Source organism: Petromyzon marinus, chromosome 34 (genome assembly GCF_048934315.1).
Source record: "Petromyzon marinus isolate PM22_M1 ecotype Great Lakes invasive population chromosome 34, UKy_Petmar_22M1.pri1.0, whole genome shotgun sequence".
NCBI classification, from domain to species: Eukaryota; Metazoa; Chordata; class Hyperoartia; order Petromyzontiformes; family Petromyzontidae; genus Petromyzon; species Petromyzon marinus.
In genome coordinates this window covers 11,183,081-11,204,901 of record NC_133700.1, presented here as the reverse complement: position 1 = coordinate 11,204,901, position 21,821 = coordinate 11,183,081, and the positions used below count along the sequence as shown (strand labels likewise).

Here is a 21,821-nt window from a genome sequence, read left to right as displayed (position 1 = left end):
TGCACCCTTGCGCGAAGTGGGGAGGGGGGGTGGGATTAATGAATGCATATAAATTACAATGGGTTAGCATTGTCATTCGGGTTATGTATATGGTTATCAACGCACATTACGCATGCGCATTATGCAAGCCCATTGTTCTTGCACTGAACTAGCCGTACCAATGGTATATTACCATCGCGGGCTACTTCGACAGGGTAGCACTCATGTGGTCGTGGGCCATGGGAAATGAAGTTTCGGAGCACATGCAGCCCATCGGCTGCAAATTCCCCAACTTGTGTTTTACGGCAACTATCGGCTGTGTGTGAATATACCGGCCCCAGCAGCTGCACTGGGTGCAATGAACACAGCAGGCACAGGTGGGACATTTTCTCGTACTGAAACCTCAGGTTTGGTGACATTATACATCAAAATCTCCGTGAGGAATATGAAACAGTACGGTGGGCAGGAGTTTTGTCCAATCGTGTCACGAGTTCCAATCACAACGTGTGTGCCAATCACGCCACATTGTACCAACTGTGCCACACGTACCCATCGCGGCATGTATAACAATCATGAGTACAATCATGGTACTGTACGTGTACCAATCATGCCATCTCTACTGATCGTGTCGCACGGATAGGGCCGTGTGCAACAATCACGCCACACGTGCCAGTCGTGCCGTGCGTACCCGTTAATGCCGTGTGGGCCGATTTCGCTGCAAGCGCAAATTCCGCCGTGCGCTGCCGACCCGCGGCTACGTGTGCCGATCGTGTGCCGATCGAGTCGCGAGCGATGACTTTGCCCCGCGCGCCAACTGAGCGTGCCGCAAGGGGCCATACGGGGCACGGCGCGCACCTGGAGCCCTTGCACCACGCTCTGGATGCCGTCGCCGCTGCCGGACGAGTGGCCCGAGCTGGAGTCGCGGCGCAGTCTGCGCCCCCGGGCCTCGTTGCTGAGGCTGAAATTGCAGGACACCTCGGCGCTGTTCGTCTCCGCCGTGTGCGACTCGAAGTAGGACTCGCGCGAGAGGCTCATGGCCAGTGGCACGTAGAGCTGCGCCGGGGGCGACAAAACAAAAACAGCCAAAAACGAAGGTGAACGGCGCCGTCCAACGCGGCAGCGAGGCATTGGCGTTGGCGTCGCTGTCGCCTGAGCGCCGGCGAATTTGGATTCTCGTGACGAAAACCTGGGGGGGGGGGGGGGGGGCGGGGGCGGGGACTCTGGCGATTTATTTTCCACTGTAAAACTACCGCGTGCTGGCGGGGTAACCGTGACAACACCGTACGTCACGTGCGCGTGCGTTGTGACGTCGCGTGGCTACGTTGTATGTACGTGTGGCCGTTCACATGTTGACCTCGTCTCCAAGTCTCTACATTCCTTTGTTTCTATTCCTTTCATCTCATTAAACTGAACCTTAAATTTCGACTTGAAGCTTTCGTGACTGCAAGGATTCATCTTCTTTGGTTCTTTCGGTAAAGTCACGTAGAATGAGAATAACATAATAAAATAACACAATAAAATTCTCACGACGTTTCGGCCACAACGCAAGCGGCCGTCTTCAGGTGAAAGGTACAGAACTGTCGGGACGCTTGCGTTGTGGCCGAAACGTCGTGAGAATTTTATTGTGTTATTTTATTATGTTATTCTCATTCTACGTGACTTTACCGAAAGAACCAAAGAAGATGAAACTGAACCTTGTCTTCGGATCTCTCATTTCTTGTTTTTTTCTCTCTCTTATCTCACCAATCTGCATCTCTACGTCTCAGTGAGCCGCATCTCTTAGCGGCTCCAATAACCTTCGGAGGCCACATCTGGCCCATGGGCCACAGCTGAAGAACTCTGGGCTAGAGAATCTAGGGTGGAGCAGTTCGGTGGATTCATGATCCTACTGCAATCACCGATTCACTCAATTCACTCAATTCACTTGTTTATTGCTTCCTTGGTCGCTCTTTCATTGCTCCCATCACAGTCGAGGACTCTTGACGAGGTGAACGATTGGTGGCAGCGCGGGAGGTTGAATAGGTGGAGGCACCAGTTTGGTAAGGTCGGAAGGGGTGTGGATGTGAGGACAATGAGATACCTAGGCACGTGGGTAGAACCCACAATTTACGTATTTATGTTGGCTAATAAGAGAATTAGCAGGTGCGGTGAGTGGGGGGGATAATTAAATTCACTGAATGTGCATTTCGAGTGTACAACGAAGAAGCGTGAGTAGCGAGGGAGACAACAACAACGTGGCAACTTTCACAGCAACAGCAGCAGCAGAGCTGTCGAGCTGTGGCAAACACCCAGAAGGGCTGCCTGAGGTGAGCCTCCTGCAGGAGAGAGGCTGGACGAGGCCAAATGCCGCAAATGACGAAGCCAGCAAGCAGCAGCAGCTCCACGTTGGAGCGATTCGGGGGTAGCTGCACGAGCCCAGGTACCGGCGTGCGTGGGGGAGTTCGCGGACAGCTGTGGAAATGTACGACTGGGCCTCCCCTAGGTCGACTCGGCCTCAAATGAGTACCTGGTGCGGTGCGTAAACACCGTCAATCGGGAGACAAAGGCGGCCGGGTGTGGTGCTGGCCACCGACCCCCTCGTGGCGCCGTGCCGGCCTTCATAGGTGCTGCTACTCGCTAAGAGGAATTGTCTCAAAAGTCTGCTCAGGCTCTGCTGAACAGACTTTCTCTCTCTCTCTCTCAAATTTAGCAATCTTTGTAAGAACGTAATAAACCAGGTAGGGTGGTGACTGCTGTGTTGGCCGACTCTCTGTGCTGTATTGCATTATATTTCTAAGTTTACTAGGTTTGTTTTCTCTTTCATTTGTACCTGATGATGATTGCTCGTGTTGCAATCGAAACGTCGTATGCTATTATTTAATTTATTTTTTTCTTTCTACGTGACTTTACCGAAAGAACCAAAGAGTAATTCCTGCAGTCACGAAAGCTCCAAATCAAGTGTTCTGCTGGGGATCTTTGTGTCCACGTGCTGTCATCCTACCACGTGACGTTGACAAGGCTGTCCGTGAAAACCCGCGGCTGTCTTTTGCCCTCGTGGTCTCGCGCAGGTCGCGCTCTGTTCCCCTGCATCACTCAGTCTTCTCGTGATTTAGTTTTTAATAATAATACAAAATAGTGTTTATTTAATTAAAAAGGACCACCCGTCTTCTCGTGATGGCGTTTTTAATAAATAAAAATATAGTATTTTTTATTTATTAAAAACTACATCACTCGTCTTCTCGTGATTTCGTTTGTAATAATTAAAAATATTTTTGTGGATTTTCTTGCACCCGATCTTCTTCCCCCCCCCCCATCCCCTATTTTGCCGGGATGGGATTTGTACTTCCAGGCATTTATGTAAAGTGCTTTGCTCTGCTGTGGCATTTAAGTGCCGAATAAATGTTAATCCTGACACATACATGCTGATCATACTCAACATTTCAACATGACATTGTTCAATTAAAGACGCTGTAGCCGATGAGGGGTTTGTGTTCATGAACACGGGAATATATTTTAACTAGTAACTATTTAAAGTAACATCGCCGTTGTTTTGTGACACAGTTGCTCCGATTTAAATTTGCGTCATTCCTGTACGGTTCGTTGTTCTTTGTTTTCGTCATTTCGCTGATTCTGGTCGCTCTCTTGCCGCGTCAACAAAATGAACTTGAAACTCGTCGCCCCTCGCGTGCTCATCCAAGTCGCCTCGTGTCCAAACCCCGTCGGCCGCAGCCCCTCCACGCGGTACGGACGACTCGCTCTGTCCCACCTCAACGTCTGCGGCGTCGCCTCGGCTCCACCCTGAGGCTCTCAGCCCTCGCTACCTGCCGCCTCGCACGCCCCCCCCCCACTAGTGTAACGGTGGTAGCGTGCCCCCCACCCCCCACTAGTGTAACGATGGCAGCGTGCCCCCCCCACTAGTGTAACGGTGGTAGCGTGCCCCCCCCCACTAGTTTAACGGTGGCAGCGTGCCCCCCCCCCCACTAGTGTAACGGTGGCAGCGTGCCCCCCACTAGTGTAACGGTGGCAGCGTGCCCCCCACTAGTGTAACGGTGGCAGTGTGCCCCCCACTAGTGTAACGGTCGCAGCGTGCCCCCCACCCCCCCCACTAGTGTAACAGTGGCAGCGTGCCCCCCACTAGTGTAACGGTGGCAGCGTGCCCCCCCACTAGTGTAACGGTGGCAGTGTGCCCCCCACTAGTGTAACAGTGGCAGCGTGCCCCCCACTAGTGTAACGGTGGCAGCGTGCCCCCCACCCCCCCCACTAGTGTAACGGTGGCAGCGTGCCCCCCCACTAGTGTAACGGCGGCAGCGTGCCCCCCACCCCCCCCACTAGTGTAACGGCGGCAGCGTGCCCCCCACCCGGCGAGCTACCGGAGTGAAGCTGTCCTGCTCGCGGAGTCGCTGCTCCCACATCTCGAGCCGCCGCTCGCGCTCGCGCAGCTCCTCCTCCTTGCTGCTCAGGTCTCGCTCCAGCTCCTTGAGTCGCTCCAGCTTCGCGTCGATCTCTCCCCTTTGCAACGCGGGGGGCACACGCGGGGGGCACACGTGGGGGGCACACGCGGGGGGCACACGCGGGGGGCACACGTGGGGGGCACACGCGTGGGGGGCACGCGGCGAGGTTGGACGACGCCGGTGGCGGTGATTGAGAGGTATCGGTGGCACGGCGGGCGGTGCGCCGCGTGCTGCCAACCCCGGCCACCCGAGTTTGATCCCCGCAACACCAAGTGTGTACGTAAACGTCGGCAACGGGTGAAACAAAGGTGGCCGGGCATGGTACTGGACACCTACCCCCTCGTGCTGGCCTTAATAGGTGGCTACTCGCTCGCAACACTTGCCTAAAAATTATATTAAGGCAATATGGGGGGGGGGGGGGGTCTTTATTTTTGACTTTGGCACTGGTAGTTGAGTGGCGGTGGTGGCGGTGGTGGCGGTGGTGGCGGTGGTTGTCGTGAACCAAACACACCTGGGCCTGCCCGGTCACCTCGAGCGAGCTTTCGACACTTTACGTGGCCTGGCCTGGCCAGGCACAGGCGCCGTGTTGATGTCAACGTCACTTAGTGGCGAATGGAAGTTGTTGTTGTTGGTAGTGGTTGTGATGCTGGTGGTGAAATTGGTGGTGTGGCTATGGCCGTGTTGGTGATCGCCGTAATAGACGTGGTGGTGGCGGCAATAGTGGTGATGGTGGCGGTTGTAATATTGGAAAAAATTGGAGTGGCGGTGGTTGTGATATTGGTGGTGATGCCAGTTGTAGTGATGTTGGTTCGTGGTGGCAGAGGTGGCTCAACCAATCGCCGCACATCCCAATTGCGTCGCGTCACAAGGTGAATTCACGTCACAAGGTGAATTCACGTCACAAAACATGAGAGGGTGCCCTTCCATGCTTTGCGACGGAGCATTTTCCCACTTGTCGGTCGCGTGGCGTCTCGTCGGCCAAGCCTGAATCAAGTGAACATCTTTTAAGTTGCAAAACGCCGCGTGATCGTCACACTTCAACGAAGGGCAGTCTCGCTGGGTGCCCGGGGTGGGAGCGGGTGGCCCCCGTCTCGCCCCCCCCCCCCACCCAGTGCCCTACCGCGTGCGGACCTCACCTCCACTCAGCCTTGTTGTGCAGGAAGCAGTTGCACTGCTTTGGGAGTCGACTGTCGTTGAGCATGGCTTCGAGCGCCTGCAGGACCTCCTTGAAGTGTGGGCGGCGCTGCGGAGAGGACACCAATAGGCTGTCAACCCATCGCGGTTTATTTCCCCGTATTCTTGTGCAGGGAAATTGAGTTTTCAGGTCCATACGGTGTGCGGCTGTTTCAATACGGGCACAACATTTTTTTTAATTCAGTAACGTTAATTTTGTCTTTGTTTTTGTGTTTCTCGCTTGTGATGGGACTTTGTAGGATGAACGTTGATATTTATGAAGGCACGGGGTGACCAATAAGGTCTGACTTGGTCTGTAATAAGGTTGACAAGGGTTGACAGCTGTGGGATACGCGAATGATTTAACAAAAGCGGTGGCGGACAGACGGATAAATCTTACGAAAGCCATCGCTTGGTATGAGATTGCCGAGTGGTGGCGTGAGATTGTCCCGTGGTGACGTGAGATTGCCGAATGGTGGCGTGAGATTGCCCCGTGGTGGCGTGAGATTGCCCCGTGGTGGCGTGAGATTGCCGAGTGGTGGCGTGAGATTGCCTCTTGGTGACGTGAGATTGCCTCGTGGTGGCGTGATATTGCCTCGTGGTGGCGTGAGATTGCCCCGTGGTGGCGTGAGATTGCCCCGTGGTGGCGTGAGATTGCCTCGTGGTGGCGTGAGATTGCCTCGTGGTGACATGAGATTGCCTCGTGGTGACGTGAGATTGCCTCGTGGTGACATGAGATTGCCTCGTGGTGACGTGAGATTGCCTCGTGGTGACGTTAGATTGCCTCGTGGTGACGTGAGATTGCCCCGTGGTGACGTTAGATTGCCTCGTGGTGACGTGAGATTGCCCCGTGGTGGCGTGAGATTGCCTCGTGGTGGCGTGATATTGCCTCGTGGTGGCGTGAGATTGCCTCGTGGTGACGTGAGATTGCCCCGTGGTGGCGTGAGATTGCCCCGTGGTGGCGTGAGATTGCCTCGTGGTGACGTGAGATTGCCCCGTGGTGGCGTGAGATTGCCTCGTGGTGGCGTGATATTGCCTCGTGGTGGCGTGATATTGCCTCGTGGTGACGTGAGATTGCCCCGTGGTGGCGTGAGATTGCCCCGTGGTGGCGTGAGATTGCCCCGTGGTGACGTGAGATTGCCCCGTGGTGACGTGAGATTGCCCCGTGGTGACGTGAGATTGCCTCGTGGTCACGTGCGATCGCCTAGTGGCTGACATCGCACTGCAGACCACGTGACTCCAGTCGCCGTGATCCACCGTCTCACGCCTTTTCCATCAAGCTGCCAGACGCGTGGGAGGCGACAGTTTGGGAAACGCTGATCTCCAGCCAGGTTGTTTCTGGGATTTTATCGGGTATATATAGCCATAGAGAAGCCGAAGGGGCACAATCTGTTTGCGTAATTCCAAATAATTATTTTTTGTTCTGGTTCATGTCTCGACATTTTGGGAAAGCCTTTGATGAGTTTTGTCCAGTTTTCAAAAGAGTAAAGGCCTTTATGGCAACACAACTTTACATCACAAGTTCGTTCCTTTTGGATAATAGTTACACGCAGACATTGAGCCCCACCCCATTATAGGCAGAGACACGGACGGAGGAACACAGCTGACCCATAAACGCTTTCAACCTTGGTTCGAATCATTCAAAACTGTGATTTTTTTTCAGTTTCACTTTGATGTCCGTTTAGTTTAGTGTCTCCCCAGGTCGCCTGAGCGAGCTTTGGCAATGACACGTTACAGGGTCATAAGCTCCAGTTCGAAAGATAAATCACATTCCGCAGGCCCTGTTGTGTGTGGCGAGACCTCGCTCTCCAAACAGACCCACAGAGCGCGGGGGTGTGTGGGTGGGGTGTGTGGGTGAGAGCCGGGTGGGTGTGTGGGTGAGAGCGGGGTGTGTGGGGTGTGTGGGTGAGAGCCGGGGTGTGTGGGTGGGGTGTGTGGGTGAGAGCGGGGTGTGTGGGTGGGGTGTGTGGGTGAGAGCCGGGTGGGTGTGTGGGTGAGAGCGGGGTGTGTGGGGTGTGTGGGTGAGAGCCGGGGTGTGTGGGTGGGGTGTGTGGGTGAGAGCGGGGTGTGTGGGTGGGGTGTGTGGGTGAGAGCGGGGGTGTGTGGGTGGGGTGTGTGGGTGAGAGCCGGGTGGGTGTGTGGGTGAGAGCGGGGTGTGTGGGTGGGGTGTGTGGGTGAGAGCGGGGTGTGTGGGTGGGGTGTGTGGGTGAGAGCGGGGGTGTGTGGGTGGGGTGTGTGGGTGAGAGCCGGGGTGTATGAGTGGGGTGTGTGGGTGAGAGCGGGGTGGGTGGGGTGTGTGGGTGAGAACCGGGTGGGGTGTGTGGGTGAGTGGGGTGTGTGGGTGAGAGCGGGGTGGGGTGTGTGGGTGAGTGGGGTGTGTGGGTGAGAGCGGGGTGGGGTGTGTGGGTGAGAGCGGGGTGGGTGTGTGGGTGGGTGTGTGGGTGAGAGCCGGGTGGGGTGTGTGGGTGAGATAGTTCATAGTTCCATTTATTTGGTAGAGCCCTGTGAGCCATTCGGCTCTTGAATCGGGTCCAACCGCAACAAACAAAAAACATGAACAAGAAAATATCTTAAAGTGACTATGTGACTGTGCAAACAGAAAATCCAGGAAAAAAACATCAAAATATTCCTGAAATAGCACCGTACACCAACGCTGTGTGCAAAAATCCCAGTGGGATGCAAGTCAAACAACAACAACAACCACAAGACAACTAAGATTCAGGCCATCAGTTAAACTCCGTACTACAATAAACAAAAAATGGCCAAACCAAAAAACTTTTCGAAATTACCAAAATAAAGCCATAAATGCAATGTAACAGTGATCATAGGGACTGTGACCGAATTTTTAAACAATAAACTACATAAATAACATGTAACACCAAACCCTGTAGCCATAGCTAGCTGCATGAGTCACTCCACAACAACAGGAACATCAGTCGGAGAATCACATTTTTCAATGCACTTTTAAGATCATCACACTAATTCAAAATACAGTTAATACTTTGCAGCGATAATTCGGAGCGAAACATTTTATTTTATTTTAGGCCACTGAATAGCAGTGGCAGCTAGGGGTGTACAACTCCTCTAGAGCAGTTTTGAGTGAAGATCTCATAGGTAGTGATTCAAGTTGCAGTTTATTGGCAATAGCATTCCAGACCCTGGGGGCATCAATAGCAAAGGCCCTTCCTCCGGTTTTTGTACAGCAATAGGGAATGTGAAGCTGGTAAATGAGCGAAGACCTGAGGTCAAATTTGTTCTTTGAAACAGAGAGGAGATCCAGCAGCAGGTAAAGTCTGCGGATTTTTTTGTAAGTACATCGTGAATAAATAAGATCTGGTGAATAAATAAGATGTGTGGATGAGAGCCGGGTGGGGTGTGTGGTGAGAGCCGGGTGGGTGGGGTGTGTGGGTGAGAGCGGGGTGGGTGGGGTGTGTGGGTGAGAGCCGGGTGGGTGGGGTGTGTGGGTGAGAGCCGGGTGGGTGTGTGGGTGAGAGCCGGGTGGGTGTGTGGGTGAGAGGCGGGTGCGTGGGGTGTGTGGGTGAGAGCGGGGTTGGTGTGTGGGTGAGGAGCGGGGTGGGTTAGAGGGCACTATTTTGTATTTACCTTGGGCTGAGCTTCCCAGCACTGCCGCATGAGGATGGCGAAGCTGGCGGGACAGCTGCTGGGGATGGTCGGTCTCTGATTACAATATCGGAAAGGCAGGAACACCCACGCAATGACACAGAGGCACATGGACATCGCAGAGAGACACACGCATGGATACACACATGTACATACAAAGACAAAAGATCCCGTGTATTGCTTTAACAGACTGTTGGGGCAAGTGCTGTTCACCGATAAGAACACAGACATGCACATACTGTACAGATTTACGGACAGAGACTAATACACAGACATACATACACATACAGAGATACACACATATACATGCACATATGTAAATATATAAATACGTGCATATATACACACAAAGGCACGTAAATTCAAATACAGTGTAACAAAGACAGAGATCCCCTGTGTAGCCTTAACAGACTGTTTGCGCAAGTGCTGTTAACGAGTAGCACCTATGAAAGCCTCTGGCACACGAGGGGTAGGGCGGCCAGCAACCACACCCGGCCGCCTTTGTCTCCCTAGTGGGGATGTTTGCACACTGCACCAGGTACTAATTTGAGGCTATTTTGAAATGTACCTATTTAATTCACTATGTAACACGATTTTTGTCCCTGGGTAGTGTTATTTTCTAAATGCTTATGCCTCAAAAGTAGAGAAAATGGCTGTTATTCCCCACAAACTTTGCTTTTGTGACCAGGACTTAATGTGAAGGAATGACAAAAATGCACACCACGTTTTCTCATTGAACATAGGTAAAACAATGTAATATTACTATTCTGGTCACAAAAGCAAAGTTTGTGGGGAATAATAGCCATTTCCCATAATTTTTAGTAATAAGCAATTAGAAAATCACACTTAGTACCCAGGAACAAAAATCGCGTTACATAGTGATGTACGCGGCGTTGTCCGTGAAAGTGATTGGCATCCACCAGGGACAGCCTCCTTGATCATGGCCCTGTCTCAACAGTGTTAGACCAACGAACGCCAACAGGTGAACGGTAACAAAAGGAATACAAATATCAGAGCATGAACATCTCGGGTTGAGCAAGTTACACCTACGGGACAATGTTTGCCATTAGCCTTGGACGGACCGCTGGGGGCAGGTGCTGTCAGCGAGCACCTGCCGAGGCCCGGCAGGTGCACGAGGAGCTGTGGCCAGCACCACGCCAGGCCTCCTCCGTTGAACGTGAAGGGTCATGCGGGAGCTACAGATCACTGGCGTACGACCAGGACGCCTTGTAGATTTTGACCTTTGCCATGTGCACCGCCGTGCCTAGAAAAGCCGTGTAGAATTGGAGATTGGATAGAGAGGGATAGATCTGGACACACACAGGTCTTTGGACTCTGTGATGTCACCACCAATAAGGATTTCAATCCAAGCAACAGAATCGAGTGCCTAGAAAAGCAAAATGAGATGTGTGTGTAATATCTATACAAAGATGTTACCCACTATAATTATTTGGTGTTGGAAGTGGTTGTGCAGGCACAAATAATAAAACGAAATTCAAGACATTCGTTGTTAACACTTTGACCGTTAAATTACATAATAGGCAACATATGGGGGGCAATGGTTCCTTCTTCACAGCACCGTAAGTAATATTTAACTTGCCTTGCAATGGACCATGCACTGCAACTTGGAGGCAAGATAAAAGGTAAACTGGGAACAAGCTATTAGAACTCACGATTTGAAAAAAAATATTCTGTAAAGTCACGAAAATCTTGACGGTGGATAGACATTTAAAATATTTCTGTAGCCAATACAATGATGCAGTATATTTATGCCAACATTTGTGGTCCAAACCCGAGAACAGAATTGGGATCGGAGGCGAAAATGCACAGTACACCTTGTAAAACCATTCAAGTCGGAGCGAGAATAGAGCACAGATGACACGTCAGAGTACACACGTGTACGTACTCTCACTGGCTAATGCACAGATGCACTCAGGCACGTGCTTATCGGTCTTGTCGAGAGTTCCAGCCGCAGCTGAAAATAGCGCCGCCGGTCGCTGTATCTTCGGCGATGGAACGCCTCGGATTTCCACATCGTGCTTAGAGAGGCGCTCAATAATAGCAGTGCCCCACCGGCCTGCAGAGATGAAATGTGACCATCCTACCAAATCCGATGACACGTGTTCCGGGCGGTGGATTAGCGATTCGCGGTGCGAGCGTATGCTGGCGTTATCACCAATCCACGCAGTGGTCACATTTACTTTAAAATGTGAAATGTGACGGCCCCTTTCTCGGTCTTACTGCTGGATGAAAGCTACCCCACGCCGTGTTGGTTTATTTGTGGGGATTGTTTCGTCATACTTCACCACGCTGGTCAGCGCGGGTTGGCGATGGAGATGGCGGCCATGAACGGCGCACAAATCACTCGCCACTGATGCAACATCCGTGGGCGAGAGTTGAACTCGGGTCAGGATGAAAATCTTTATTTATACCGTAGGAATTCCGAAATCACAAAAAACAAATAAACTATTTTTTTTTATTTTACCAGGTCAAGCCCACTGAGCTATTTAGCTGCTTTCTCAGAAGCGACCTGGCCACAAATGACAGCTCAACGAAAGTGGCTTATCACGTGGAGCTCCCAGAGCGTTTGATCAAAATTGCCGGACTATCGTATGCAAGAACAAGGGGCGCGACAATGAAACGATGCGTACCCACAACACGTACATACAAAGGAACCGCTAAAGTAATAATCTATTAAAATAAAACTTATTTTTACCGTGTAAGGCCTACTGAGCTATACAGCTTATTTTTCAGAAGCGACCTGGCCACAAATGATCGCTCAACGAAGAGGCTTATCATCATCGCGTGGAAATTCAGAGCGCAGTTTTCTAACCACCGGTCCCACCCCTCGTCCCTCCGACACGAATTGGTTGTCGTGGCCATCTCAAATTCGACACACAACGTTCCGTGATTGCTTTTTACGCACTGAAATCCATTTCCATCAAATGTGTGTTTGTGTAAAAGGCTCATTGATTCGCACAAGGTAGCGAATCTAGTTTTCCAACGTAAGCTACGGTCTAGCATATTCCATTTGGGAGAGTCGCACAACACCAGAAGGAATGCGAATTATGCCAGTTTCCATTCGCTTGCTGCACGGTTCTTGTTTATCCGGATACATACATTGCATAAGCACTTGCAGTGGAAACACAGCCTCCGTGTGTGTGTGTGTGTTTATCTTAAAGGCAAATTAAAAGACTTGTAAACTCCTGAAAATTTGCCTCCGAAAAAATCACTGTAAACACGCCCCACTACCCCACCGACTCTCAGAAGCTAGGCAGGGCCCGGTCTGGTTAGCAGTGGCGTCACGAGCACGAGGGCAGGGGGAGCCTTGCCCCCACCGCCCCCCCACTGGTGGCCAAAGCTACGAGTTGGGATCGCCTTGATAACCAACCATGAGATATGTTTTCAACAACAGTGTAATAGAACGAAAACTTATTCAAAATGCGGTTAAAATGTTTTCAATTCCAATTCTTAATGATGCGATTCGGCAAGAGGAGCCGCGATTATTTAAGAGACAAATCAAATATTGGGGCCCCACCTGACCAATTGCCGCACCCCCCCTGAGCTGATCATGCAGTCACAGCACTGCTGGTGAGCACTTGGGTGGGTGACCACCAGGTAAGGCCAGGTGTTGTGGGCGTGGGACCGTGAGTAGATGGCAGTGCTCGCTGTCACACCCCCACGTGTGTTCGTTTTTTCCTAGTTTTTGCCCACATGCCAAACGTTCATTAGTCGAATTTAGCAAACACGCCAATGCAGGACCCTTACGAAATGTCTGAGGCACGTGGCGCAGCCGCCACAGCCTGCACGCTGGCTAGCTGGCAAACGCCAGCGCAGGTGGAAATCCCTAAATTTTTCCCAGGGGCTCGAAAGCGTCGATTTTGGCGTGCACCGGAATTCAGCGGCGTGGGTCGTGCAAAGACTTGCCTCGTTCTTCTCGACAACGAGCCAGGCCACCTGCAGCCCCTCGAAGCCCTTGAAGGGCACCTCGCGCGTCAGCATCTCCCACAGGACCTGCGCCGTCCCGGGACGTAGATGAGAGACGTGGTCAAACAACAACAATAACATTCATAATAACAACAATAACATTCATAATAACAACAATAAAAACAAACGACGTCCTCGCCAGTCTCGTGAGTTGGGCAGCGAAACGTCGGCGCTGGGCACGGTGGCACACGCCTGTCATTCGTCGTCGTCACCATCGGCATCATTATATTTCAGTTATTTTCATTATTAATTTTGAGCCCAAAGACTTCATCAGTCGTCGTCTTCATCATCTTCATCATCATCATCATCTCGTGGATGGGCAGTTTCACAAATTAGGCAGCCGTGACCTCGGCACCGAGCGTCGTGGCGCACGCCAGAAGTTTATCGTCGTCAAAGTATCCAGGCTTAACTTCATCGTGCTAATCATAGGCATGGCGGTGCGGCTTCATCTCTACCACTGCGGACGTATCCTCAGATCCGCTGTGCAGCTCTCTGCCAATGCACTTGCAGTTTGTGACGCGTGTTGTTCGGCATGACGTCCGACGTTTCGCTGCTTAGAAATGGGAACCGAACATTAATTTGTGACGTACACCGCCTAGCGATGTGTACGGGTACAGCCCCCTTTGTCCAGCCACTGCGGGATGGGGGAGGGGGGGGGTCCTCCCAACGCCACGTGACACGTTGGGACTATTCGATCCTCTCGAGGAATCACTATATTTAGTTCCTGCGGAAGCTCCCAGGACACGGAGCGAAACGTCGGACATCGTGCCGAACACCACGCGGCACACGTGGGAGCAGTTCTATTGCTAGAATCCACGGCAAGACCGAAACCAACGCGGGAGAGGGCGGGAGGGGGGGGGTGGGGGGATGGCAACTGACCACTCCGAACGAGTAGGTGTCGCACGTCTCGGAGATGGGCTGGCTCTGGATGACCTCGGGAGCCATCCACGGGAAGGTGCCCACCATCGTCATGTTGGTCGTGTGCCCGTGAAACCGTGACGCGCCAAAGTCGCAGATCTGCCGGAGGAGGCGGAGGCGGTTGGGGAAGACGTAGAAAAAGATCGGGGTGGGACGAGACCGGGGATGGAGGGGAACCTCCCTCGAAACGAATGCGTGCATTGTTGTGTGGCAGGCAAGCTCGCTCTTTTAATCACGTAGAGACGGTTGACTAGACAGTAGTTGAATCTAAGTTCGTACAAAAAGCACAGCCCAATTGTCAGTCCACTGCTGGATGGGGGCCTCCCGATGCCGTGCGGGTCCCGGGGAGTTTTCGACCGTCCTGCACGGCGCTGTTGGGTGAGCGTCGGTGAAGTCGGGGAACATAGACCCGGCAGTATAGGAGTGCAGTACAACGACGAGTTTTGCTGCACTGTTTTCTACCGCTCACCTGGTGAACAATGATGGCAATGTCTTGCTCTCTCCTGTTCCATGTGAAAATTGACGGATGTTTATCGGAACGTGGACCAAAAATTCTTAACCGACCTGGTCGGAAACTGAACATCGGCGTGTTTTTTTTGTTGTTGTACCACAATGGCGAATGTAGTGGCCTCGCGTGGTTGCGGGTGGTTACATGAACACGGTGACATGTATACGGATAGAAGAATGTGGATTCTTCCATACGACTCGATGCGTGTATCATGAGCCAAGAGAATCCATACTCATCGACGATTTGATCGATGTAACAACGTTTTAAAAGCGTTGGACGCCAGTCGGTGGCTCACTTTTAGTGTGTTGTCCGACGTGATCAAAACTGCAAAGGGAGAACAAAAAGATGCGGAGGTTTATTCCCCGTTGCAGGTCAAATTTCCGAAGCACATTTCTGGATCATTTCACACTTAAACCCGAGTGTAATCTATTGCCTATCGAAAGTAAGCAAAAAACAATCGCATTTCATCACGGTAAGTTTGATCACCTGACCAAGTTGACTTATTTATACTCTTTTTGATTCTTTCGGTAAAGTGACGTAGGTATAAAATAAAATACAATTATTTTGGCATACAAACTTTGTGGACATCTCACTTGTTAAAAATACATATTCTACAAGGAATAAGACAACCGGGTTGTCTTTCTGTCGAATGGAAACCCGCAGGGTCTCATTAATTTGCATCGATTAAATTTTCTGAAACGTGATAAACAATCCCATGTTTGAGATTTATTAATTGTCTACAATAAAAATGATGATGGGTTGATGACGATTAATGTAATATGATATGATGACTGTTGATGACAATATTATTGATTATGGAGATGACTGAATAATCGATGATGATTAGATCATTGATTATGATTGATTATCATCACTGTATGATAATTTAAACGATGAATGGATGATGATCATAATTACATACTCTTTGGTTCTTTCGCTAAAGTCACGTAGGTGGGAAAGCTTTCCCACCTGATGATGGACGCTTGTGTTGCGCCCGAAACGTCGTGATTTATTTTATTTTATACTTAAGTGACTTTACCGAAAGAACCAAAGAGTAGGGGATTCCTGCAGTCACGAAAGCTTCAAATCAAGATTGATCATAATTATGTCTGATAGTCGCTTGCATTGTCTCTTACCATTTCTCGACTTCAAATCGCGATGTATTACTTTGACCGGTGCCTCGGTGTGAAGGTAATTCATTCCTTCGGTGATACAAAAAAAAACCCAAATTACAAAAAAATCACAAATGAGAAAAGTTCATACTGTACAGTATTTGCAGTTCAAACCCATCCCAGCAACAGCTGTCACAGTCGCGTGCATCATCCATTAGTTTACTAAATGCTGTTTATGTTTTGAGCCGAGGTATTAAATGTGATTGTCCATAGCCCTTTGCTGCTCGATGATCGCCTCCCCACGCCATGCGGGTAGTGGGGCTTATGCGAGCATACTTCACTACGCTGGTCAGTGTGGGTCGGTGAAGGTGGGCGGTGTGGATGTGGAAGACTACATGTGGGGAGCGTGAGCTTATTTACGTGTGTACACTTCATCAGGAGGCCTCTGTGTGCCGGTGTGATGGCCCAAAAAAAAAACAAATTCCAAGTATTGCCCGCTGATGGCTCAATTACTTGGGACACTTTGTGAGGACCTCTGGACTAGAGGAATCGGTCTCGCTTGGGAATGGAGAAGGTAGCAGGGGCAGAGGTCGACCTGGGAGGAGGTGGATGGACGGCATCAAGAACACCGCTGGTCTCGCGCTAACCCAGCTGCGAGAGGCAGCGAGAGACGGGCGGTCTGGGTGGCGGAGTCTGGTCGTGGATGTCACCAGAGGTCGAACGCCACCTGACGGCACGAGGCTAATGACTCGATTGGGATTACCCAGCAGCCTTCATCGCCCCCTGCTGGCAGACTAATACCCTTTGCAGGTCGGCGTGGAGCCACCTTGTGCCGCACAGGGACGCTGCCACTGGGGGTGCCCTTCGAATGTGCGAGGATGTGATGCAAGGTGCTTTGAGTTGCCGAGGCATTTAAGTGCAATATAAATGCAATTTTTGTAAAAATATAAATATATAAAAAAATCGAATATGCATTTGGCTGAGTGGCACCATAGTTATTGCATTGGACAGCCTGTGAAACAGTATTTATTGCTGTAGTTGGTGTAGTTTTATGTGTCACTGTAGTTTATATAATCATGCTGTGTGTGGCTGTAATTGGTGTAGTTGTATATGTCACGTAGTTAATCCTGTGTGTGGCTGTAATTGGTGTAGTTGTATATGTCACATAGTCAATGCTGTGTGTGGCTGTAATTGGTGTAGTTGTATATGTCACGTAGTCAATGCTGTGTGTGGCTGTAATTGGTGTAGTAGTATGTGTACTGTAGTTCATGCTGTGTATGGCTGTAGAGGTGATTGCTGTAGCTGTGTAGACCTTGGAGATCGGTTCTCGGTTCTTTCCCGTGCGTGTTTGTCCGTCTCGTGCTGGCTGGGGCCTCACCTTTAGCAATGTCCATCGCCCAGGGCAGCACTTGGTCGATGTCCATGTCATCGCTCTCGTCCCCGCACAGGTAGTCGTAGAGCGACCCTCGACACGCGAATTCTAGAGGCGAGAAAGAAGAAAAAAAGCTCGCGTGGAGATCACAGACGGTCACGGCGAAATAAATTGCAGCCGAGCTCCTCTTACGCGCAATCCCTATTACCCGTGGCGTCCGCTATCTGTGGCCTCAGTCGATCCCATGGGAAATCCCATAAACCGCTGGTGGATTCTGCAAGCTTCGTTATTTTTTGAATGACTGCGAGGAGCGACCCAGAAGTGGCAGAATTTAGTTTTTGTTATGGCCGCACCAATGAGTCCCGGGAGCAGCCAGGGCAGTCAGGAGTGAAACTGGGGCCAAACAACAACAACAACAATAATGTTTATGAATGCAATGTCCAGATGCAACCGCGTTTCAAGATGCTTTACAAAAGTGAGGGACAACCTGAGGGAAGATGGTGAAATGGGAAGCGGGGGGGGGGAAGAGGGCCGTGACCCATAGGAGAGAGCAATTCAGCGGAAATGGCCCAAGGTCAACGAGGTCACACAGAGGGCTACGGAGCAACCGAGCGGCCCAACGAGGCCCAGGGCTTTTCCGGGGGACTGGGGCTCATCGCCATTTGAGCCCCAGGGGCAGCCGAGGCAGTAGCAATGATTCCCAGGGGCATTGTCGGAAGCGTCAGGGCTCGTCAGCTCCGAGTCATCCTATTCTGTGCATTCTTTCACGGACGGAACGCGTCCAGGATCGGTCTTCTTGTGGCACCTGATCGATCCAATTGTCCACGCCGTGTTGCGGATAAGAGAAGTTGCCAAGAAGTGGTGGGAAATTCACCACGTTATCCACATCCTTCCATGGATAACCGATAGACTCGCATATTAGGATTGTCAATAGCGTTCCCAATATCGACACGGATTAGAGAGGTTTGACTGTAAAATTGTCACGAACAATCTCATACATTTTGTAATGGTCATTCACTTCTCTTGCAAAGCCTCATCCGAGTCTCAGGAATCATTTTACGGGAGGTGCTCTGCTAGCGGTGTCTCGCCAAACGCTTGAACATGAGGATGAATGCCACAATCCACCAATACCAAGAGAAAGAAACGGTCAGCTTTGAAGAGCAGTCGTCGATTCTATTTCCGCTTACACACGTGGCGTTTTTCTTGGACGAAATCTGCCACTCAAAGTGCCAAGATGATACAGAGACCAGCAACCGACTCGCATTGGATTGGAGCGTTTTTGACGAATTTCGTTTTTTCTTTCTCCTGAGTGCTTTCCGTGTGGGAGTAAAACGGAGCGCGTCTGGAGAAACCCCAACGCCTCGAGGGGGTAACACCAAAACTAATCCGCACAGATGGGATGGTACGCCTTATCCGCACCTAATGGCCGGTTTGGGACGACCTCTCTCACTGCAGGATCTTCCTGCGTTAAAGATTAGAGACTCGGGGTGAGGCTTGAGAGGAAAAGTTTCTAGCACTGCCAGTACCGCAGTATAAATAACAAAAACAAATTCGGCCAATGTTGTCAAATACTGGTTGTGCTATGACGAGACTGGCTCCTACCATGGGAACGTGGAATTAGTTTCAGCTTCCAGAGGAGATGGGCACTGCCCCGATATATTTTTGAGCACGCACATATGGGGCCATGTTTGGTTCACGTTGTGACGATTCAATTGAATTGGTTGTTTCCTGTACTTTGTAAGATTGGGATACCGTTGTTACGGTGTGTATCAATGGGGAGCGGTAATGCAGCAGTTAGCGCGCTGCGCTAGGAACCCGGCGAACTGGGTTTGATTCACGCTCAAAGCCAGCAACACCGGTGATGCTTATCTGAACCGGTCCTTGGACTCCCTATGTCGACTCAGCCTCAAATGAGTGCCTGGTGCGGTGTGTAAACATCGCCACTGGGGAGACAATGGCGGATGGGCGTGGTGCCTGCCACATCACCTCCTCGTGTGCCGTGCCGGCCTTCGTAGGTGCTCGCTAACAGCACTTGTTCCAAACGTCTGCTAAGGCTATACGGGAAATCTTTGTCTGTTTATCTATGTGTGCATTTGTGGAGAGGTGGTACGCAGTTCTTAGCAACCTGCCTCATGAACCCGGCCACCTGAGTTCAATTCCTGGCCCCGGCTAACATCAGGAGGCGAGCGATGTCTGGCCCAGAGCGAGCAGGGGCCATCAACGCCGCCCGATGCTCGGTGGCGCAAGGGGGGAGCCTCTCGAAATGCAACTTTGAGACTCGACGCAGATGGAAGCAAAAGCTCTCCGAGAGAGTGGCGAGAGGGAGAGGCGAGAGAGAGAGAGAGAGGCGAGATCCCTTGTGCGGTCTCTCGATGTTGGCACGGGATGATCATTGAGCAAGAATGCACTGTAGCCTTGAGAGGACGTCCCTCTTGAGGGACCCACATCGAGGCTTATCATCTGCCGGGGCACGGCATTTGCCCGGTTAATCCACGGGCGCCGCCAAAACACTGCCACGACTTGTCTGGAAAAAAAAACCCGTTGCCAACGGCGACCCGGCCAAATTGCGGTCTTTAATTCCAAAACAGTGCAGAGAAATTTCCATGGTTCAACAAATGTTGGTGCTGTGATTTCAAAAAAAAAATACATTTTTGGAATTTGAACGTTGTTTTAATTATTTCTTGCTTTTGTGACGGCCGGCGCAAAAACAAATTTTCGTCGTCACAAAATGTTTAATTCCAATGCACGTTTTGTCGTGTCGTTCTCAGGGAGCGCATGAACTGTGAAATAATGTTGCGCACAGCACCAGATGTGTTTGTTGGTGGCAACTATGGCAACGGCATCTGTGCGGGCGCTTAAAAGTTAAGTGTTTTAAAAATGTGAGACTCTTTTTTTGATTAATAACACACTTTTTTTTCAAAGTGAGTTTTTTTTGTAACCAGCTAAAAATAAAAATAGAACCCCTTCGGCCTATTTTTGTTATCCGACCACCCATTTAAATGTTGTATATTTTAAATGGATTTGCTCCTGAATGTTTAACACGTAGGCTTTCGTGACCAATATTATTCATAATAAAGGTTTTTGGGTTAGATCGCGTTAGTTATAAATGTGTCGTAACCCTCCACCACCCGACACGGCCAAACAGTAAAGAACGTGACACATTTTTTACTGTTTGACCGTGTCGGGTGGTGGAGGGTTCCTCCTGAATGTTGGGACTAAGCGGGCAAAAGAGGGCATTTCACGGTGTGTTTGTTTATTTGTTTGGGGAACATTTTTTTTTTTTAAAAGAAAAGCGGGGCCTCTCAATCGGACTCATTGTCGACTTGCGCCATTAGCGGCAATGGCATTCGCCACACGGACACAAATACATTTCCCTGCTGACATTCAACACTCGCAGGAGCGCGCGGGGATCATAAGCTGGGTACAGATTGAGCAGCTCGGCCTGTCGCAGTCATACAAGACTCATCGCCTCCTCCCCTGCCCCCACCTGCCGAGGACACGGCCACCCATCCCTTTTCATTGCAAGTTTCGTTTCGAATATGCGGACCGTCCGCAAAAAGTTTGAGATGGCTGGACGACGAAATGCGGAATGTGTTCAATTCGGCGATGGGGGTAGGGGAGGGGAGTTTCCGCATCCTCTCCTCGTGTGCACGGGGGTTCTTGACGGCTGCAGAAGAATGGACGATGGAACAAAAGCAGATCTTGCCATTTGCTCAATTACGTTTAGCGTTTAACTTTTGTTTAAAAGTTTATTTAACATATCGCCACCCCTACCCCCTTTAAACAAGGTCGCGCTGCACGGTTGACCTGAATCGATGAAACAAATATGCAATTTTAAGACGGTAGCAATGTCTGGATTGATTCAGAAGTAATATACAATTAATAATGCAGCTGTATCTCCGACGACGAATCGTAATGTCATTTGTTTACCCAGGAAAGCCTTACTGGTGAAATGCGCCTTCTACCCATGAAATTCACCTTATAAATGGGGTGATTATTATTATTCACCGAGTCTTAAGACTCTTTTTTTTCAGGAGAGTTCTTGCCTTGGGATGCTTGGTACAATTCCATGAATGTGTTATAATTAAGACGCTGTACTAAAGCAGGAAATGTGCACAGCGAGGAAACCACTGGAAACAGGGAGGTTGTGTATTTCAATGTTTAAGCCACTTTGTAGATAGGAGGCAGTCGGTCACAGGCAAAGGAAGAGGGATTTCTTGAGCTCCCCTCGGAGAAGGGTGGCCAGGGGCAAGGCAAGCTGAGTTCAGACCGTGCTGGTAGCCTTGGCAAAGCGCGACCTCCCATTTGAGTGGAGGTCAACGGAGGGTTGTGGAGCGGCGAGCGATGTGAGAGGGAGTCAAGTGTGATGACAAGAGGGGAGAGGTAGATGGCTTCCTGCTCGGTGATGGTGGCCTCGTGTCTCCTCCCTCAGATTCCGTGGCCAAGTAGGGTCCCAAATAACTCGGTTTAGAAGTGGATGGAGGAGGCAGTGGCATAGCTTGGAATCAGAATATGTATTTATACTGGAGGAATCCGATGAGCTATAAAGCTCTTTTTCACAGATGTCCGGTAGGGGCGGAGCAGAACGTTATAACAAACAGTACAAAACACGACAGGAGCGAAAAGCAAGTCACAAAAATATACAAATAAAACTAAGCTATTTTATTTGTCCATATAAAGCCAACTAAGCTATTGCGCTTCTTTTTCAGAAGCGACCTGGC

General features: G+C 50.6%; 1 protein-coding gene across 1 annotated transcript in view; it reads right to left on the bottom strand.

Moving 5' to 3' along the window:
- MAP3K20 (mitogen-activated protein kinase kinase kinase 20) overlaps window positions 1-21,821 on the bottom strand; it is a 39,418-nt gene that overhangs the window by 5,621 nt on the left and 11,976 nt on the right. Inside the window, exons 3-11 of the mRNA XM_032965695.2 lie at window positions 17,107-17,208; window positions 15,753-15,818; window positions 14,912-14,940; window positions 14,070-14,207; window positions 13,131-13,217; window positions 9,186-9,260; window positions 5,546-5,652; window positions 4,329-4,467; window positions 835-1,032 (exon numbers count right to left, since the gene is read on the bottom strand). Of these exons, the coding sequence (XP_032821586.1) occupies window positions 835-1,032; window positions 4,329-4,467; window positions 5,546-5,652; window positions 9,186-9,260; window positions 13,131-13,217; window positions 14,070-14,207; window positions 14,912-14,940; window positions 15,753-15,818; window positions 17,107-17,208 (941 nt within the window). The remainder of the gene's footprint in view (window positions 1-834; window positions 1,033-4,328; window positions 4,468-5,545; window positions 5,653-9,185; window positions 9,261-13,130; window positions 13,218-14,069; window positions 14,208-14,911; window positions 14,941-15,752; window positions 15,819-17,106; window positions 17,209-21,821) is intronic.